General features: G+C 44.4%; 1 protein-coding gene across 1 annotated transcript in view; it reads right to left on the bottom strand.

Moving 5' to 3' along the window:
• ALG13 (ALG13 UDP-N-acetylglucosaminyltransferase subunit) overlaps positions 1-19,804 on the bottom strand; it is a 203,209-nt gene that overhangs the window by 148,799 nt on the left and 34,606 nt on the right. Inside the window, exons 6-7 of the mRNA XM_077281501.1 lie at positions 8,113-8,305; positions 5,153-5,236 (exon numbers count right to left, since the gene is read on the bottom strand). Of these exons, the coding sequence (XP_077137616.1) occupies positions 5,153-5,236; positions 8,113-8,305 (277 nt within the window). The remainder of the gene's footprint in view (positions 1-5,152; positions 5,237-8,112; positions 8,306-19,804) is intronic.

Below are 19,804 nucleotides of genomic sequence, written 5' to 3'. Positions count from 1 at the left end.
CTATTGTCATTTAAAAAAAAAAAAAAAAGTTATCCAGTTCTTGATAGGATGAGTTACCTTTTATTGCAAATTCTTAACCCCTTCACCCCGAAGCCTGTTTTCAACTTCCTGACCAGGCCATTTTTTTCAATTCTGACCACTGTCACTTTATGAGGCCATAACTCTGGAACGCTTCAACGGATCCCAGTGACTCGGAGACTGTTTTCTCGTGACATATTGTACTCTGATACTGGTAAAATTTCTTCGATATGATGTATGTTTATTTGTGAAAAAAATGGATATTTGGCGAAAATTTAGGAATTTTTGAACATTGAATTTTTATGCCCTTAAATCAGAGAGATATGTCACAAAAATTAGTTCATAAATAACATTTTCCACATGTCTACTATACATCAGCACAATTTTGGAACCAAAATATTTTTTTTGTCAGGAAGTTAAGGGTTAAATGTTGCTAATTTACAAAACCAATTTTTTTTTTTTTTTTTTTTTTGGGACTACCTCACACTTGAAGTCACTTTGAGGGGTCTCTATGACAGAAAATACCCCAAAGTGACACCATTCCAAAAGCTGCACACCTCAAGGTACTCAAAACTTCATTCAAGAAGTTTATTAACCCTTCAGGTGCTTTACAGGAGCTGAAGCAACGTGGAAGGAAAAAAATTAACATTTAACTTTTTAGTCACAAAAATGATGTTTCGGCAACAATTTGTTTATTTTCACAAGGGTAAAAGGAGAAAATTATCCACTAAAGTTGTTGAGCAATTTCTCCTGAGGATGCAGATACCCCATATGTGGGTGAAAACCACTGTTTGGGCGCCCGGCAGGGCTCGGAAGGGTAGGAGCGCCTTTTAACTTTTAGAACACAAAATTGACTGGAATTGAGAGCGGACGCCATGTTGCATTTGAAGAGCCCCTGATGTGCCTAAACATTGGAAACCCCCCAACAAGTGACCCCATTTTGGAAACTAAACCCTTTAACAAACTTATGTAGCTATGTGGTGAATACTTTGAACCCCCAGGTGCTTCACAAAAGTTTGTAACGTAGAGCCGTGAAAATAACAGAAATCAAATTTTTTCCACAAAAATTATCTTTTAGCCCCAATTTTTTTTTTCACAAAGGTAACAGGAGAAAATAAACCACTAAAGTTGTTGCACATTTTCTCCTGAGTACGCAGATACCCCATATGTGAGGGAAAAACCACTGTTTGTGCGCAAGGCAGGGCTCAGAATGGAAGGAGTGACGTTTTGGTTTGCAGAGTTTGATAGAATGGTCTACAGGCGTCATGTTGCATTTGCAGAGCCCTTGATGTGCCTAAACAGTGTAAATCTCCCACAAGTGACCCCACTTTGGAAACTACATCTCTGAAGGAATTTATCTAGAGGCATAGTTTTATAGTAATAATTATAATGCTTTTGGTTTTAGTGTATGAATTTATAATGTATATGTAAGATGTGCAGGGTACATCAGATTATAAAAGTGTGCTGTGTCAACAGGGTATAAACTAATTTTAGTAATTTGTGGACGTGTGGTACGCTTTAAAACAATCCTTAATGCAAAGTCCAGGTTTCTCAGGGAAGGTTTCACAATGGTAAGTTGTGTCCTTTCGGATTCCCCTCTTGGAGCATACTCTGCACCGCTTTTGTGATCGGCCTCTCCTTGCTGTTTGGGGAACCAGTCCTGGGAAATGTTGACCTGGGACAAAACGAGCACTATCAGATTCAGAAGTACTAGGGCCCTCACCTCCCCGAGTGCCAAACATTAGGGCCTTGATGACTTCCTCCTGAAACTGAAGGAAGGTCCCTGTATTGCCTGCAGATCGGAACAGCACAAAAGCATTGCACAGTGCCATCTGTACAATGTGCACGGCCAATTTTTTGTACCATACTTTGGCTTTTCGCATGGCACTGTATGGTTAGAGGACCTGATCTGAAAGCTCCACACATGTACCGATGTAATCCAAGATACAATCTGGCTTTCGAACTTGTTCTGTGGTCCCACGAACAGTGACAAGGGTGTTGTTGTCACAGTGTATGGTGGTCAAAAGTTGGTGTAAAAGTTATCAATGTAGAGGTGATAACTCTTATCCAGAAGTGGGTGCAGTAATTCCCACACAATTTTCCCACTCACCCCCAGGACGGGGGCATTCTGGGGGGTTAATTTGGGTGTCCTTCCCCTCGTAGACCCTAAATCTGTGAGTGTACCCTGAGGTACTCCCACACAGTTTGTACGGCTTTTTAGCCTCCCTTTGAAGTGAATGAGAGATTCATCAATAGCGATGTCCCTCTGGGTTGTGTACGCCTCAGCAAATTTTCTGCTGAAGTGTTCAACCACTGGCCGAATTTTATATAGACGATCAAAGTTTGGATTGTCTTGGGAAGGACACTGTGCATTATCACTGTAATGCAAAAATCTTTGGATCCCTTCAAATAGTGTCCTTATCATGGCCATGCGGAATACTGGTGTGCTGTAGAGAATATCAGTCAGTACTCCAGTATTGCCAAAGCTCTGGGCTTTTTTTAGTATGCCCATATGCAGCACAATTTCCCCAAATGTCATCATCTCTGCTGCATTTACGGGAGGTCTTTCTGGAGAAAGAGGTCGTGGGATTTTGGGTGAAAAATTGGTGGGCAGGTTTGTCTGGGCCACCATAAGATTTATGATTTCATCACTGAAAAAGAATTTGAAGAAGTCAATTTCAGTGAGGCCAGTGGTGTCAAACTGGATTCCTGAGCTGCTGCTAAAATCCGGAATGACGGGCTGATTATTTTCAGGGGGTGCAATCCATATGGGATCGATTGCTGCAGGAGTTGCCTGGATCCTAGGGCGCCTTATTGGGGGCCCCTCCTCACTAGATGAGGAGAAGAATGAGTAATAGAGGAATGTGGGATCTTCCGCACTGGCTGAATCCGTGTCAGACGCAAGGAAGGCGTAAGCCTCCTCTTGTGAATAGCGCCTTCTTGTCGAATGGGCCATTTTTTTTTATTTTTCCAAACCTCGGAGATGTGTATGTAAGTGTTGCTTTTACAGGTGTAATGTGTGGGGCTTGTGTATAGGGTAGTCTTTATTACAACAAAACAGTGAGAAAAAAAAAAAAAGTAGAGAGATAAAATGTAGAAGAAAAAAATGGAAAAAAAAAAAAGTTTGTATAAAAAAAAAAAAAAAAATACAGACGTTCACTACACTAATGCCCTTCCAATAAATTTACCCATCATAAATTCTTTTTTACAAAAGAAAAACAGACTTTACCAACAATGACGTACGCTCCCCTAATCCACTTTTTATGCAAGAAAATACTAACACGCTACCACTAAAACTACGCTGTACTATTTTTTTTTACTCTAACAGAAGATCAGTCGTCACTAAAGATGACGCCAGCTACGCTACCTTGCTACGGCTAAAACTACGCTGTACGAACTACTATTTTTTTTCTTTAAAAAAAAGAAAAACGGATGTCACTTATACTGTGATATCCGCTAAGCTATCTAGCTAAAAGAAAGAAAAATTACAGTGGCACAGTCTCTATTCAGCAGTGATACTGATCAGAGTGCTGCAGACACAGGAAGAGCACAAATGCTCTGCGCATGATGCCGTGCACACACACAAAAAAAAAGCACAAAAAAGTGCGGTCAAAAACTCAATTGGGCAGGGGGCTACTGGAACAGGGATGGGGAGGGACGTCACCAAACACTGACGCCGGCTACGCTACTTTGCTACGTCTAAAACTACAATGTACTAACTACGATTATTTTTTTTTTCGAAAAAAATATAAATCGGACATTGCTGAAACTGCAAAGTCCGCTACGCTAACTAGCTAAAAAAAGAAAAATTCACGTGGCATAGTCTCTGATCAGCAGCGATACTGATCAAAGTGCTGCGGACACAGGAAGAGCACAAATGCTCTGCGCAGGATGCCGCGCACACAAAAAAAGGCGCTAAAAATTCAATTGAAGGGGGGATGTCACCAAACACCGACGCTGGCTATGCTACTTTGTTACATCTTAAACTACACTGTAATAACTACAATAATTTTTTTGCTGTAGGAAAAAAAAAAATAATAAAAAAAAAAAAATCAGACATCGCTTAGACTGCGAAGTCTGCTACACTAACTAGCTAAAAAAAGAAAAATTCCGGTGGCACGGTCTCTTAGCAGCGATACTGATCAAAGAGCTGCGGACACAGGAAGAGCACAAGTGCTCTGCGTGGGATGCCGCGCACAGGAAAAAAAAAGCGCAAAAAAGTGCGCTAAAAATTCAATTAGAGGAGGGGAGGGGGAGGTGGGGGTACTGGAACACGGATGGGGCACTGGGAAAGGGGTGGGGGAGGTGCTGCTGCTGTGATCACAGGAGTCACAGCAGACAGATCGCAGCACACAGCAGGCAGATCGCAGGAGGATCACAGTGAAGAAACAGCACTTGGAAGCAGGAGATCGCACTGGCTACCAATGGATTCTCTCTCTCAGGTACACAGAGGCGCTTGGACAACCACTCTGCACACCAAATCTGAGGTAAAGATGGCATGCAGGGCGGTGATCGCTATTTTAGATTAACCCCTTTGGCACTGATTGGCTAGAAGCTATTGTTCAGCCAATCGGCGCCATGGGGTTAATCAGGTGAAGTGACGTGGTGATCACCCCACTTAGGCTACTTTCACACTAGCGACGTACCGACGCTAGCAGTGAATGCGCCGCACAACGGGGGCAGCGGATGCATTTTTCCAGCGCATCCGCCGCCCCATTGTGAGGTGGGGGCGGAGTTCCGGCCGCGCATGCGCGGTCGGAAATGGCGGTCCGTCGGCAGCAAAAAACGTTACATGTAACGTTTTTTGCAGCCGACGGTCCGCCACAACACGACGCAACCATCGCACAATGGTTGCGATGTGTGGCAAAGCGTCGCAATGCGACACTAATGCAAATTAATGGTGAAAAAACGCATCCTGCAAGCACTTTTGCAGGATGCGTTTTTTCAGCCAAACGACGCATAGCGACGTGCAGTGCACGACGCTAGTGTGAAAGTAGCCTTACTTGACGGCTGTGATTGGTGCTACATCACAGAGCACAGATCACAGCCTGTCACATGCTTTTTTTTTTCCTCAACAACTTTATTGCCAACTTTGCTGTGATTGGCTGGTGAGAGGGGTTAAAACAGAACTTACAGAGTCAAAGAGCCTTTCATTCTTTCTCATGTACGACACGCATATCTTCCGTATTTCATTGTGGTGAATCTGGCAGAAGAAAAGCTGAAAAATACACCAATAACAGATTAGCATAAAGTAGAAAGATGCAATTACAGCACATGCAGGTTACAAAAACAACTTAGACCTAGTATAGAACTAATTGGGAGACGTTTAAAGAGGTAATCCGGCTCTTCCACTTCTTTATCGGCAGGTGATCTGGGTCAGTGATGTCACATCTATAGATATCTGCTGGCGTGTGTGTGTGTGTGTGTGTGTGTGTGTGTGTGTGTGTGTGTGTGTGTGTGTGTGCGCGCGCGCGTGCGTGCGTTTGAGAACAGCAAATATCGCGCATCCATCCTGATACCTGCAGGTCATGCGCGCAGATATCTGTCAAAGTGACGTCACCATTCCATCCCAGCTAACCTACTGATACAGAAGTGATCGGAGCGGGATTAACTCTTTAAATAAAACATGAAGGAATTTAGGAATTGTCAAAAAGTATGAAATGCCTGGTTCTTATCACCTCCGTACCTGCGCACAGTTTTTGGTGCATACAAAGTGTTGCTTTATCAAGGAAACAACTTTCACAAGTTGCACAACATTACACATTCTCAAAAGTGACCAGTGCTGTGGAGTCAGAGTCAGGGAAATTGGGGAGTCCGAGTCAGAAGCGTGACAAAGCGACTAGTGATGAGCGAGTGTACTCGTTGCTCGGGTGATCTCCGAGTATTTGTTAGTGTTCGGAGATTAAGTTTTCATCGCCTCAGCTGCATTATTTAAAGCTAATAGCCAGGCTGAGTACATGTGGGGGTTGCCTGGTTGCTAGGGAATCCTCACATGTAGTCAAGCAGGCTAGTAGCTGTAAATTATTCAGCTGCGGTGATGAAAACTTAATCTCCGAACACGAACAAATACTCGGAGATCACCCGAGCAACGAGTACACTCACTCATCACTAATAGCGACTCCACAGCCCTGACCGTGTGAGTGTGTATGTACACACACACACAATCAGGACTGTGGAGTCGATAAGCCAAACCTCCAACTCCTAAGCACTGGTCACTACTGAGCATGTACATAAAGTACAGTACAGATTCATCTCACCTGACTCCATAGGACTGGTCACTACTGAACATGTACATAAAGTGTAGCACAGATTCATCTCATCTACGACTCCACAGCACTGGTCACTACTGAGCATGTACATAAAGTGCAGCACAGATTCATCTCATCTATGACTCCACAGCACTGCCTCACTACTGAGTATGTACAAAAAGTGCAGCACAGATTCATCTCACCTCCAACTCCCCAGCACTGATCACTACTGAGCATGTACATAAAGTGCAGCACAGATTCATCTCATCTACAACTCCACAGCACTGGTCACTACTGAGCATGTACATAAAGTGCAGCACAGATTCATCTCATCTATGACTCCACAGCACTGCCTCACTACTGAGTATGTACAAAAAGTGCAGCACAGATTCATCTCACCTCCAACTCCCCAGCACTGATCACTACTGAGCATGTACATAAAGTGCAGCACAGATTCATCTCATCTACAACTCCACAGCACTGGTCACTACTGAGCATGTACATAAAGTGCAGCACAGATTCATCTCACCTATGATTCCACAGCACTGGTTACTACTGAGCATGTACATAAAGTGCAGCACAGATCAATCTCAACTAAAAGCAGAGATCCTTAGATCAGGAACAGAACAGACATTTATATAATATTTTATAACTTTCCCAAAATATGAAAACATTTATAGCACATCCTGAACTGAACTACTGTACCCAATATATTATATATTTTGGGAGTCAGAATTGGCCCATTTTATACCGACTCCACCTCCACAGCCTTACTTTTGTTAAAAGGAGATACAAAATATTTGACCAAATTAAAATGCCCTGACACCTCACAAAAAAGAAAAAAAAAAAAATGAGTTTGAGCAAATCGAGTCACATGACCCAGTAGATCAGACATGTCGATAACTTATGGTCGATGCACAGAAGCCTTCGGTACCACCTCTTACTAGGCGGCATCCAGACTCTCCCTTTCATTAGCTGGCTCGGCATCCGTGAGATGTATACTGACATTGTGCCAGGCCAGCTACAGTAATTAAAACCGGAGCCATGGATGCTAAAAGGCGCTTTTCAGGTCTCCTGCCCAGCGGTCACAGAGTACTAACACGACCAATGGTCGGGGTCATGCAAATCAATTCACAATAACTCGTCTATGCACCCTGTAATCAGGCTCGGACTGGCCCCCAGGGTAATAGGGGAATCCCCGGTGGGCCCCTGTGTAGATCTGGGCCCCCAACCCCACTGTATGGGCAGTACTTGGCATAAAATTCACTTGATTGATTCACTTGATTCACTCTGTACAGAAAAAAAAAAGCAGCATCTCATCATTCATTAACCAAACTACTATTTATTATGATATAGACATATAGGTAAATTTGTGAATGAGGGTAGTGTAATATTTGTATGCAGGTGAAAAGTGGGCCCCCAAAGTCAATGTTACTGGTGGGCCCTTGTCACCCCAGTCCGACACTGCCTGTAATGACAATGCAACTCATGCAAACGCATGTCCTATGTCTGTAGGGACAAAAAAACGACCTGACATAACTGCTAAAAACGGTCTCTACCTAAGACCCATTATTATGACAAAGCTGCCAAGCTTATTAATATTAAAAAAAAAAAAAAAGGAAAAGTCACTTGTAACAGCTTGTGCTCAGACTTGGCAAAGTTTGTAATCTTCCAGCAATCAGTGTAATGTGTGAGGAGTGCATGCACTTTTGCAGAAGGCGCTTATATAATGCAAAAGTTCTAAAAGGTGCTCCTGTACAATGCAAAGGCTCCAGGAGGCGCTGGTATGGAAGGTCAGCTGCCGTTACCTCACATGGCCCCACACACGCCGGACGGGTCCCATTACCTGCTCGGACACCGCTCTGAAGAGGCAGGACGCGTCCTTGGCTGTCAGTTTTCTGTACAGTCCAAGGCTCCCCAGATACTCGTCCATGGTCACCTCATTGAGGGACTTCTGGCCGAAGTACTTCTTCCAGCCCTTGTGCATGGCTGCAGCCGTGGCCCCGCTTCTCTCGGTGATTGCAGGGCGCAGACCTTTTTATACCCTCGGGGATGCGGAGCCAGTGCGCCGGCTCCTCAGCGCAGGACTCACCGCACGGTACAATGTGTCAGTGCAGTGCAGTAGTCAAACCAGAACCGGGCATGTTATACTTCCTAATAAAGAGCAACATGGCTGCACCGGTGGGGGGAGAAAAGTAACCCTTTCAGCCTCCCCTCCCATGCTATAAGCATGGCCACCTACAGCAGGGAGAGGTCCAGCCTAAGCTGGTGCATGCAACAAGCAGAGAAGGAACAGGAGGGGTTCACTGACAATATCCAGGAACTCCTGTGACTGAAAACTATAAAACCAGGATAACAGATAAGTGGGGAAAATGTAACATTTTCCAAACGTTTGAAAATTAAAGAAATTTCTGGACCGAACTGTGGAAACAGCCCAACAAAAAAATTGCCTCAGACCTTGTTCAGACGTCAGTGTTTGTCGTCCATGTGCGGCCCCGTGCAAAACGGGATTCAGGTGTACGTGCCATTGACGACATTGGTGCCCACAGAGTCCATGTGTGTATGGGCTGTATACGCTCAGACGTAGCACACTGCGTCTTGTCCGTCTACAGTAGTCGTATGTGCCCAACGATGCGCAACACAGCACACGTTGACATTATAGTCAATGACCCCTACGGCGCATACGCCCGAATCCCCGATGGGACCAATGAACATGGGCGAGAACGCAATGTGAAAGGGGCCTAAAATCGGCTGTGTGTAACAGTCTAAACCAAGTGGATGTGAGTTCATGTGCATGTAAGGGTATGTGTCCACGTTCAGGATGGCCGGTGCTTTGGACGGAGCGGAAAACTCGCCCCGCCCCCTTCTGTAGACGCGATGATTCCGGATGTGTTCATTGCACACATCCGGAATCATCGCACCCCACACATAAGACCCTGTGCTGCGTTCTAAAAAGACGCGCCGCATGTCCGGAAACGCAAGGCCGCCGGATGCGTGTTCGCACGCATAATGGAGACGGGATTTCATAAAATCCCCTCCACTATGCTGTAACATCTGGACGCTGCACTATGCTCTACGCAGCATTCAATCCGCAGCTATTCCGGATGTAATACGGCCCGTGGACACATACCCTAAAGATGCCAGTGCACTGTGACCTTTTTTAGTGCATTTTTGCTTTTAAATTTCTTTTGGGGAGCCTGAAAAAAATGAATGTAAAAAGCGCAATCGTGTTTCTGTACTAAAAAAAACACAAATGTATCAAATCTGAACCAAAAATGCAATGAACAGGGGGGGAAACAAGTACAAAATATGCAGCAGAAATGCAATATTCGAAACACATTCTACACACACTGGCAGATGAAACAGCATTTTTGTGAGAACATCACCTTAGGGTGAAATTTATCTTGCTTAGGCTACTTTCACACTAGCGTTAACTGCAATACGTCGCAAATGCGTCGTTTTTGCGAAACGCCGCATCCAGCAAAAGTTTTTGCTGGATACGTTGTTTCGTCATAGAGTAACATTAGCGACGCATTTGCGACGCATTTGCGACGCATTTCAAAACGGTGAATGCGTTTGGCGGCGTTTGGGCGTATGGTAGCGGTCCGTCGGGAGAAAAAAACGTTACATGTAACGTTTTTTGCTCCCGACGGTCCGCTTTTTCCGACCGCGCATGCGCAGTCGGAACTCCGCCCCCACCTCCCCGCACTTCCCCGCACATCACAATGGGGCAGCGGATGCGTGGGAAATATGCATCCGCTGCCCCCGTTGTGCGGCGGAGAACACACTAGCGTCGGGAACGTCGGCCCGACGCGCAGCGACGGGTTGTTCCCGACGCTAGTGTGAAACTAGCCTTAGACTCGCGTCTCCACAAGAGAAACAGACAGACATGCTGCGGTGTGTAGAGACGAGCCGCATGTCCAGCTCCGCAGGTGAGTCGTGGTCGTATAGTGTGCATGGAATTTCTTGAAATCCCATCCACTATGCTGTAACATCTGGACGCTGCACAAGTACGCAGGTCTAACCTGCAGCATTTACTGATCGAGTGCACGTACCCTAAGGGTATGTGTCCACGTTCAGGTTTGCTTCAGGCTTTGGTCAGGATTTTATGCAAGTAAAATCCTGACCAAAAATGCACCTGAGCTCACTGGCAGGTCACCTGCGGTGTTCCTGCGTGTTTTGCTCATTGTAGCAACATGCTGCGTTCTGAAAAAACGTACCGCATGTGCGTTTTCGCGGGAAAAACGCATGCGTTTTTTCCTGCACAGTGGAGACGGGATTTCATTAAATCCCCTCCACTATGCTGTAACACCTGGACGCTGCGTTTTTGATGCTGCGGCAATGCAGCATTTCCTGAACGTGGACACATACCCTGGGTTCATTGTTAACGTGAACCTGACAGATGACACATGCTGTCCGATCCACAGGCAGCAAGTATCAGGCACTAGCTCTATGATCTCAGCCAAGTATATTTCACTCGGTATGTGCACACGTCCGGAATGCATGCAGAATTTTCCTGAGATAGACCTGAGGTTTTCCGCAGGAATTCTGCATGCGTTTTTTGCACGTTTTTAGCACGGATTTTGCGCATTTTTATGCAAATTTTTTGCGTTTTCTTCCGGACACTTCAAAACAATGGGAAATCCGCAAAAATAATGAACATGATGCTTCTTTTCCCGCAATGCGTTTTTTTTGCGGAAAAAAACGCATCATGTGAACAAAAAATGCGGAATGCATTCTAAATGATAGGATGCATATCTATGCGTTTTTATAGCGTTTTTATAGTGAAAAACAAGCAAAAAACGTGAAAATTCCTGAACGTGTGCACATACCCTCAAACTCTGCACCATTTCAGGAAAAAACATACTTTTATGGACACTGGGGAGGACTGAGGCTCACAGGAGACTAGTTGGGCAGGTCCCGGGCGGCCTCTGCCTACACAATGCTCTTGAATGACAGGTCTGTCCCTATGCGTGCATGTAGGGAGAAACCCGTCCATAAATGGCGCTTGTAATCTGCACCTAAGTATTGCAATAAAGTTGTCAAAGATAAATAGCAGGAAGGATAAAAAAAAAAATCAGCTTTATTTAAAGCATGAGATAACAAGAGACAAAAACCGGTGAGTCAAAAACAATAAAAGCGCATGTTAAAAAAACGCACACAAATGCAATAAAAAAATCGCAAGTAACCTAATTTAAGTAATAAAAGACTGACTTGCACTTCCGAATCAGGAAACTGGTGTGCACAGGTGGAACTAAGAGTAGCCATCTATATACATAACAAATAAGTAAAGTTACACTCTACAGAGTGCAACTTTATTTGGTAGGCTGCTTTCACACATCAGGTTTTCAGTGTCAGGCTAAATCCAGCGAATTTTCAAAAAAACGGATCAGGCGAATGTTGCCGCTGGATCAGGTTTTTTTCCCCATAGACTTGTATTAGTGCCGGATTGCACCAGATGACATTGCGTTTCGTCCGGTTTTCGCCAGATCCGGCAAATCTGCCGTTTCCGGTTTCTTGAAAAAACGTCCATAGCAACGTTTTTTGTCTCCGGCGAAAAAGCCAAAGCGCCGGATTCGGCGCTTCCGGCTGTTTGCTAGAATGGAAGCCTATGGGAGCCGGAAGGTGCCGGATCCAGAAAAAGGCGGATCCGGCGGCCTGATCCGTTTTTTTAATCTGAGCATGCTCCAAATTTTTTTTTTATCCAGTAATCTAGATATGCTAGCCAGATGCGTCAAAAAAAACAAATCCGTTGCATCAGTTTTTCACAATCTGCGCCGGATCCAGTTTTTCCAACATTCGCCGGACTTAGCCTGACACTGAAAACCTGATGTGTGAAAGTAACCTTAGCCTAATTTAAGTAATTGTTGCTGTATTCTACATTACACACTTGTGTTTTGGAACTGTGCCAATTTACCGCATCTAAAGACAGTCTATTGGGGAAAATATGCAGAGGAGATGAGCGTCTCTGCTGCAAAAAATAACATGTTGTGGCTTAGAAACCCACACTGCAGGTTGGTTTTCGCAGTGCTACAGAAGCACAGCGGGCAAAGGATTTCTATAAATCCCATCCACTGTGCTTGTAATGAAGAGCGCAGCAAAAATACGCTGTGCCCAAAACGCTACTATTCCTCATCGTGGGCACGCAGCAAAAGTTCAGGGATGATTACTGGTGTACTTTGTATCTTTTATTTCCTCCAACAAGTGATGAAGTTATTATCCTACCAGTAATTATCTCTCTCTGCTGCTTACATCATATACATTTGCACTGAACAGGCTAATCTGGGCCAGGAGTTACCATCCACCTGATTTCACGTGTGGTATTGGAGACCATTCAATCTATCACCTGTGGTGGTGATGATCTAGATAGATCTTCTGGTCCTTCAAATAGGCAACTTTATAAAAGTCATAGCACCTGTTTTATTATTAGAAATTCACTATTTATTGCTTAGTTGTTAATAGCTATAAGCAAAACACCAACATTTTTAGGCTGCCGTCACACTAGCAGTATTTGGTCAGTATTTTACATCAGTATTTGTAGCTAAAACCAGGAGTGGAACAAATAGAGGAAAAGTATAATAGAAACATAAACACTTCTGCATTTATCACCCACTCCTGGTTTTGGCTTACAAATACTGATGTAAAATACTGACCAAATACTGCTAGTGTGACGGCAGCCTAAGGCTCTATGCACACGATGCGGATTTTGCTGCGGATCCGCAGCAGTTTCCCATGAGTTTACAGTACAATGTAAACCTATGGGAAACCGAAAACGCTGTACCCATGCTGCGGAAAAAAACGTGCGGAAACGCAGCGGTTTACATTCCGCAGCATGTCAATTCTTTGTGCGGAATCCGCAGCGGTTTTACACCTGCTCTATAATAGAAAACCGCAGTGGAATCCGCACAAAAACCGCTGTAAATCCGCAGGAAAAACGCAGTGTTTTTGCCCTCAAAATCAAATCCGCAGTGGACCAATCTACGTGTGCACATACCCTAAGGGTATGTCTCCACGGTCCGTTTCGCCGGCGGGATCGCCGCAGCCGCTCGGCGCTAAGCCCCGCCCCCTTAATGGGACGCGATGGTGCCGGATGTGTACAGTACACATCCGGGATCATCGCACCCCTCGCCATAGGGCCCTGTGATATGCCTTGCGGGGACGCTGCGTCCCCGCAAGGTGTACGGACATGCTGCGTTCTGAAAAGACGCGCAGCATGTCCGGAGTCGCAGGGCCTCCGCGTGCGGGTTTCCACGCATAGTGGAGACGGGATTTCATAAAATCCCCTCCACTATGCTGGAACATCTGGACACTGCTTGTTTGACGCTGCAGCGTCAAACAAGCAGCGTTTACGTACCGTGGAAACATACCCTAAGGCTATGTGCACACGTCAGGATTTTGTCAGGATTTTGTAGCCAAAACCAGGAGTGGAACAATTAGGGTATGTTTCCACGGTCAGGAAACGCTGCTTTTTTGACGCTGCGCAGAGCTGCAGCGTCAAAAAAGCAGCGTCCAGATGTTCCAGCATAGTGGAGGGGATTTTATGAAATCCCGTCTCCACTATGCGTGGAAACCCGCACGCGGCGGCCCTGCGACTCCGGACATGCTGCGCGTCTTTTCAGATCGCAGCATGTCCGTACACCTTGCGGGGACGCAGCGTCCCCGCAAGGCATATCACAGGGCCCTATGGGAGCGAGCGATCATCCCGGATGTGAAGAGTTAACACATCCGGCATGATCGCGTCCCAGAAAGGGGGCGGGGCTTAGCACCGAGCGGCTTCGCCGCTGCGGCGATCCCGCCGGCCATCCTGAAAGTGGAGACATAGCCTCAGAGGAAAAGTATAATAGAAACATATGCTCCAATTCTGCATTTATCACCCACTCCTGGTTTTGGCTACAAAACCTGATGAAAAAGCCTGACAAAATCCTGACGTGTGCACATACCCTTAATATATCTGGCCCATTTACTGCCTCCACTTAGGCTGCGTTCACACACACAAAGCAGTCATGCTGCTTCTTTTAGATGCCACAGCCCTGTGCAGCTGTTGTCTTTTTACTGTTCCATTGCACAATCACTTAATCTTACATGAAAACAGCTGTGTCACCTGAAAGCATTGCAGACATTATGATCAGCTGCGCAGTGTTTCCATACAAGAGTATGCAGAGGAACACTGAAAACATCACAGCAACAAGGGCCATTGTGGCTAAAAGCAGGAGTGCAGTCGAGTAGCTCGTCATAATACACACTTCCACCTGGTTTGGAGCTGGAATTGGCCCCCATTAACTCTTTGACCCATGTATGTGTGCACAGATTGCGCCAATAGTATTCACACCCCTGGCCAAAAGCCACAGCGTGACTGCTGCATTTGAACACAGCTTTAGCCATATTTTTCCATCTGATTTTTATCACACCTTTGTCAGTGTATTTGTTTGGACTATTGGGCTGCCGTCACCCTATCAGTATTTGGTCAGTATTTTACATCAGTATGTGTAAGCCAAAACCAGGAGTGGAACAATTAGAGAAAAAATATAATAGAAACATATGCACCACTTCTGCGTTTATCACCCACTCCTGGTTTTGGCTTACAAATACTGAGGTAAAATACTGACCAAATACTGCTAGTGTGATGGCACCCTTAATGCTTCATCAGTCTTAGGTTACATTCATGCATTTGTGGAAGTGTAACCACCTGAGGGAAATAAACCAATGTTTTTTTTCTGGTGGCCTTTGTTACTTCTGTGTTTTTTTTATTTTCATCTTTCTCAGGAGTTTTTTTCCTTTGGAGCAAGTATACCCAATGACTCTTAGCAATGCACTAGTTAAAAACGGATAGAACGCTGAAGTAGGCTGGGATCCCGGCTCGGACTGGCCCCCAGGGTAACAGGGGAATCCCCCAGTGGGCCCCTGTGCAGATCTGGGCTCCCAACCCCACTGTATGGGCAGTACTTGGCATAATTCACTTGATTCACTCTGTACAGAAAAAAAGCAGCATCTCATCATTCACTAACCAAACTACTCAGTTTATTATTATATAGAGATATAGGTAAATTTGTGAACCAGGGTAGTGTAATATTTGTATACAGGTGAAAAGTGGGCCCCCACAGTCAATGTTACTGGTGGGCCCTTAGCACCCTAGTGCGACACTGCCGGGATCACACATGCGAGAAATACGGTTGAGCCTCGCATGTTAATACCCGGCATTGCCGCCGGCACTCAGGAGCGGAGCGTGCGGCTCCATGTATTGCTATGTGGCTGCACCCTCCGCTCCGAAGTGCAGGCAGCAGGGCCGGGTATTAACATGCGAGACTCGGCTGTGTTTCTCGCATGTGTGACCCCGGCCGTACTAAGTGTGTCTTCAGTGTTTTACACGGATCCTCTTAGACTTTAATGGCAGAGTCTGATCAGCAAACTGGATGAGGTTAGAACATGCTCCGAGTCTCGTGGACAACGACAGATCCGTTATTAAAACCAATATGTATACGGATCAATAATGTTATAGGTCAGTGTCTGAGAAAAAAGCAGACATTAGAACATTTCATCCGGATGTCTGAATTTAGCCTTAGGCTTCTTTCACTCATCCGTCGGTACGGGGCAGTCGCAAACCGTCGGCCTGACGTACTGATGGACGTTGTGCTAAATGTAGCACAACGTGGGCAGCGGATGCAGTTTTACAACGCATCCGCTGCCCATTGTGATGAGCGGGGAGGAGGGGGTGGAGTTCCAGCTGTGCATGGCGGTCAGAAATGGTGGACACGTCGCACAAAAAAAGTTACATTGAACGTTTTTTGTGCGTTGCGTCCGCCAAAACACGACGCATCCATCGCACGACGGATGCGACGTGTGCCCATCCACCGCTAATAAATGTCTATGGGCAAAAAACACATCCTGCAAGCACATTTGCAGGATCCGTTTTTTGCACATAACGACAGATTGCGACGGAGAACTAAAGACAGAAGTGTGAAAGTAGTACTTTCTGGTATGCAAAACAAATTCCTTAGGGACCCTTCACATTTTTAATTTCCTCATACACGGTCAATCTGTGTTTTTCACATATAGTACACCTACTCACTATAGTCTACGGAGCTGTTCACAAATACGTTTCCTTTGTGGACCGAGCAACTGCTAAATGAAAAATCTCCATTTTTTAATCTTAATAACGGATCAAAGTCTATGCTTAAGGGCTCATACTCATCTGCGCCTAAATCAGACGATTGCAATCCGATAAAACATTGGATTCACTCTGATTAATGTTATTCTATGATTCCCTGCTCGTCTGCCATTTTTTTTTTCTCAGCTGGAATCTGGATGAGAAAAAAATCACAGCATGCAGCGAGTGGCTGCATATAATGGACGAGACTCATCGTTGCAAGTCAATGAGTGTGAGAAAAAACATATGAACGGCACACAGATAATATTTATCCTGTCAGATTTTTACAGATACTTTACCATTCTGTAGACTAGAATACTGTAAATGGTCCTGTACATGAGTGTAGAATAATAGTTGCAGAGAAAAAAAAATATGTATTGCATACGCATGTCATAAGGTTGTCATATGTGACACTCTACTTTTCTGGATCAACATTGGATGTTTTAAATGCAGATGAGTGTGAGCCCTAAATAATAAACTTGCGACAGCCCATGGATGGTATTATATTTGCCTCCTAGTTCTGTCTGTTTTTCACTGACTGTTTATTAACCCCTTATTAATGATTGGTCGCGGCAGCCATGACAGGCAGCTGGCAAGACAAATCAGCGACTTGGATTCCATGACAGACAGAGGCCAACGGAGACCCGCATATTCATCACTGTAATGAGCGGCACCACGTGACTGCTCATACAGGAAGAAGCTGCGGCGCTGAGAGGAAGCATCGAGGGAGGCGGGTGAGTATTTTATTTCCAGCGGGCGGGCGCACAGGTGGTGGGAGGGGAGTGGTGACAAGGATCTTTATTTTAAACACAAAAAAACCCCCAATGATTATTCATTCCTTCTCTCCAGCGAACGTTGCTGGAGAGAAGAAATGAATGGCGGCTTCAGCACCAGATGCAGGGGACAGCGCTTATCTCTAGCGCTGTCTCCTGCACGGTCCGTGTGGTACCCAGTCGGAACAAGGGCGGCACACGGCTGCCGCACGTGTGCCACACTGATGTGCCACGTGAGCTCACGGACACGGATAACTCCGGTACCGATTTTTCCGGTACCGGAATTATCTGGACGTGTGAGACTGGCCCAACCTTGTATGCAGCTTGATTCATAAGTCCTTCGCAAAGAACAACCTGCCCAATTCCAGCCTTGCTGAAGCATCCCCAGATCATCACCAATTCTCCACCAAATTTCACAGCGAGTGCAAGACACTGAGGCTTGTACTTTGTCTAACCATTAGACGACCAGGTGTTTAATCATGCATGAAAGCTGTGATTAAAAATCATGGTTATTCCACAAAATATTGATTTCTGAACTCTTCCTGAGTTAAAAAATTAGTATTGTTATTTCTAAATGATTCTGAACTTTTTTTCTTGCATTATTTAAGGTCTGCAAGCAATGCACTTTTTTGTTATTTTGACCATTTCTCATTTTCAGAAAATAAATACAAAATGTATTGCTTGGAACATCAGAGACATGTTGTCAGTAGTTTATAGAATAAAAGAACAATTTACATTTTAATCAAAAATATACCTCTAAAGAGAAAAAACAGACAAACTGAAAATTTTGCAGTGGTCTCTTAATTTTTAGAAAAAAAGAAGAAACAGCAAGGCCAAATAGAATGGGGATCACCAGACTGCATGAATTAGTGCAATAAATACATCTTTATTATGGTGTAACACTGGACAAAAAAACCACATTTAAAAACATCTAAAAGCAATTTAGAAACAACAATGCCTATAATAAGGCTAGTGCCTATAAATGACCAAGGGGAGAAATAAATGAAATATGGGTGTGTTAAATCCTCAAAATCCTATATGGACAGCATATAAAACACGTCATACAATACACGTGCCATATAGAGAAATCACATGGAGCCTATAGATGTCACTTCTTAAGAAATAACTGGTTGTTTAAAGTGCATAGGCAAACAATTGTTTGCCTATGCACTTTAAACAACCAGTTATTTCTTAAGAAGTGACATCTATAGGCTCCATGTGATTTCTCTATATGGCACGTGTATTGTATGACGTGTTTTATATGCTGTCCATATAGGATTTTGAGGATTTAACACACCCATATTTCATTTATTTCTCCCCTTGGTCATTTATAGGCACTAGCCTTATTATAGGCATTGTTGTTTCTAAATTGCTTTTAGATGTTTTTAAATGTGGTTTTTTTGTCCAGTGTTACACCATAATAAAGATGTATTTATTGCACTAATTCATGCAGTCTGGTGATCCCCATTCTATTTGGCCTTGCTGTTTCTTCTTTTTTTCTATATGTCTCCCTTTTAGGCCAAGGTTGGATCCCAGTTGTTTATTTATTCTATGGTGCCCCCTCATTATATTATCTCGGTCTCTTAATTTTTGCCAGAGCTGTGTGTTGCTGAGTGTTTGTGTGTGTATGCATATGTATGTGTGTATATATATATATATATACATACACAGTACAGACCAAAAGTTTGGACACACCTTCTCATTTAGAGAATTTTCGATATTTTCATGACTCTGAAAATTGTAAATTCACACTGAAGGCATCAAAACTACATGTGGAATTATATACTTAACAAAAAAGTGTGAAACAACTGAAAATATGTCTTATATTCTAGGTTCTTCAAAGTAGCCATCTTTTGCTTTGATGACTGCTTTGCACACTCTTGGCATTCTCTTGATGAGCTTCAAGAGGTAGTCACCGGGAATGGTTTTCACTTCACAGGTGTGCCCCTTCAAGTTTAATAAGTGGGATTTCTTGCCTTAGAAATGGGGTTGGGACCATCAGTTGTGTTGAGCAGAAGTCTGGTGGATACACAGCTGATAGTCCTACTGAATAGACTGTTAGCTGCTTTTTTCTTGCCATAATACAAATTCTAAGTAAAGAAAAACGAGTTGCCATCATTACTTAAAGAAATGAAGGTCAGTCAGTCCGAAAAATTTGGAAAACTTTGAAAGTGTCCCCAAGTGCAGTGGCAAAAACCATCAAGGGCTGCAAAGAAACTGGCTCACATGAGGACCGCTCCAGGAACGGAAGACCAAGAGTCACCTCTGCTTCTGTGGATAAGTTTATCCGAGTCACCAGCCTCAGAAATCGCAGGTTAAGAGCAGCTCTGATTTGAGACCAGGTCAATGCCACACAGAGTTCTAGCAGCAGACACATCTCTACAACAACTAAGAGCAGACTTTGTGCAGTGGGCCTTCATGGTAAAATAGCTGCTAGGAAACCACTGCTAAGGACAGGCAACAAGCAGAAGAGACTTGTTTGGGCTAAAGAACACAAGGAATGGACATTAGACCAGTGGAAATCTGTGCTTTGGTCTGATGAGTCCAAATTTGAGATCTTTGGTTCCAACCACAGTGTCTTTGTGCGACGCAGAAAAGGTGAACGTATGGAATCTACATGC

Source organism: Ranitomeya variabilis, chromosome 2 (assembly GCF_051348905.1).
Source record: "Ranitomeya variabilis isolate aRanVar5 chromosome 2, aRanVar5.hap1, whole genome shotgun sequence".
Classification (NCBI taxonomy): domain Eukaryota; kingdom Metazoa; phylum Chordata; class Amphibia; order Anura; family Dendrobatidae; genus Ranitomeya; species Ranitomeya variabilis.
The sequence above is the reverse complement of the archived record's forward strand: the minus strand, read 5'-3'. Positions and strand labels throughout refer to the sequence as shown.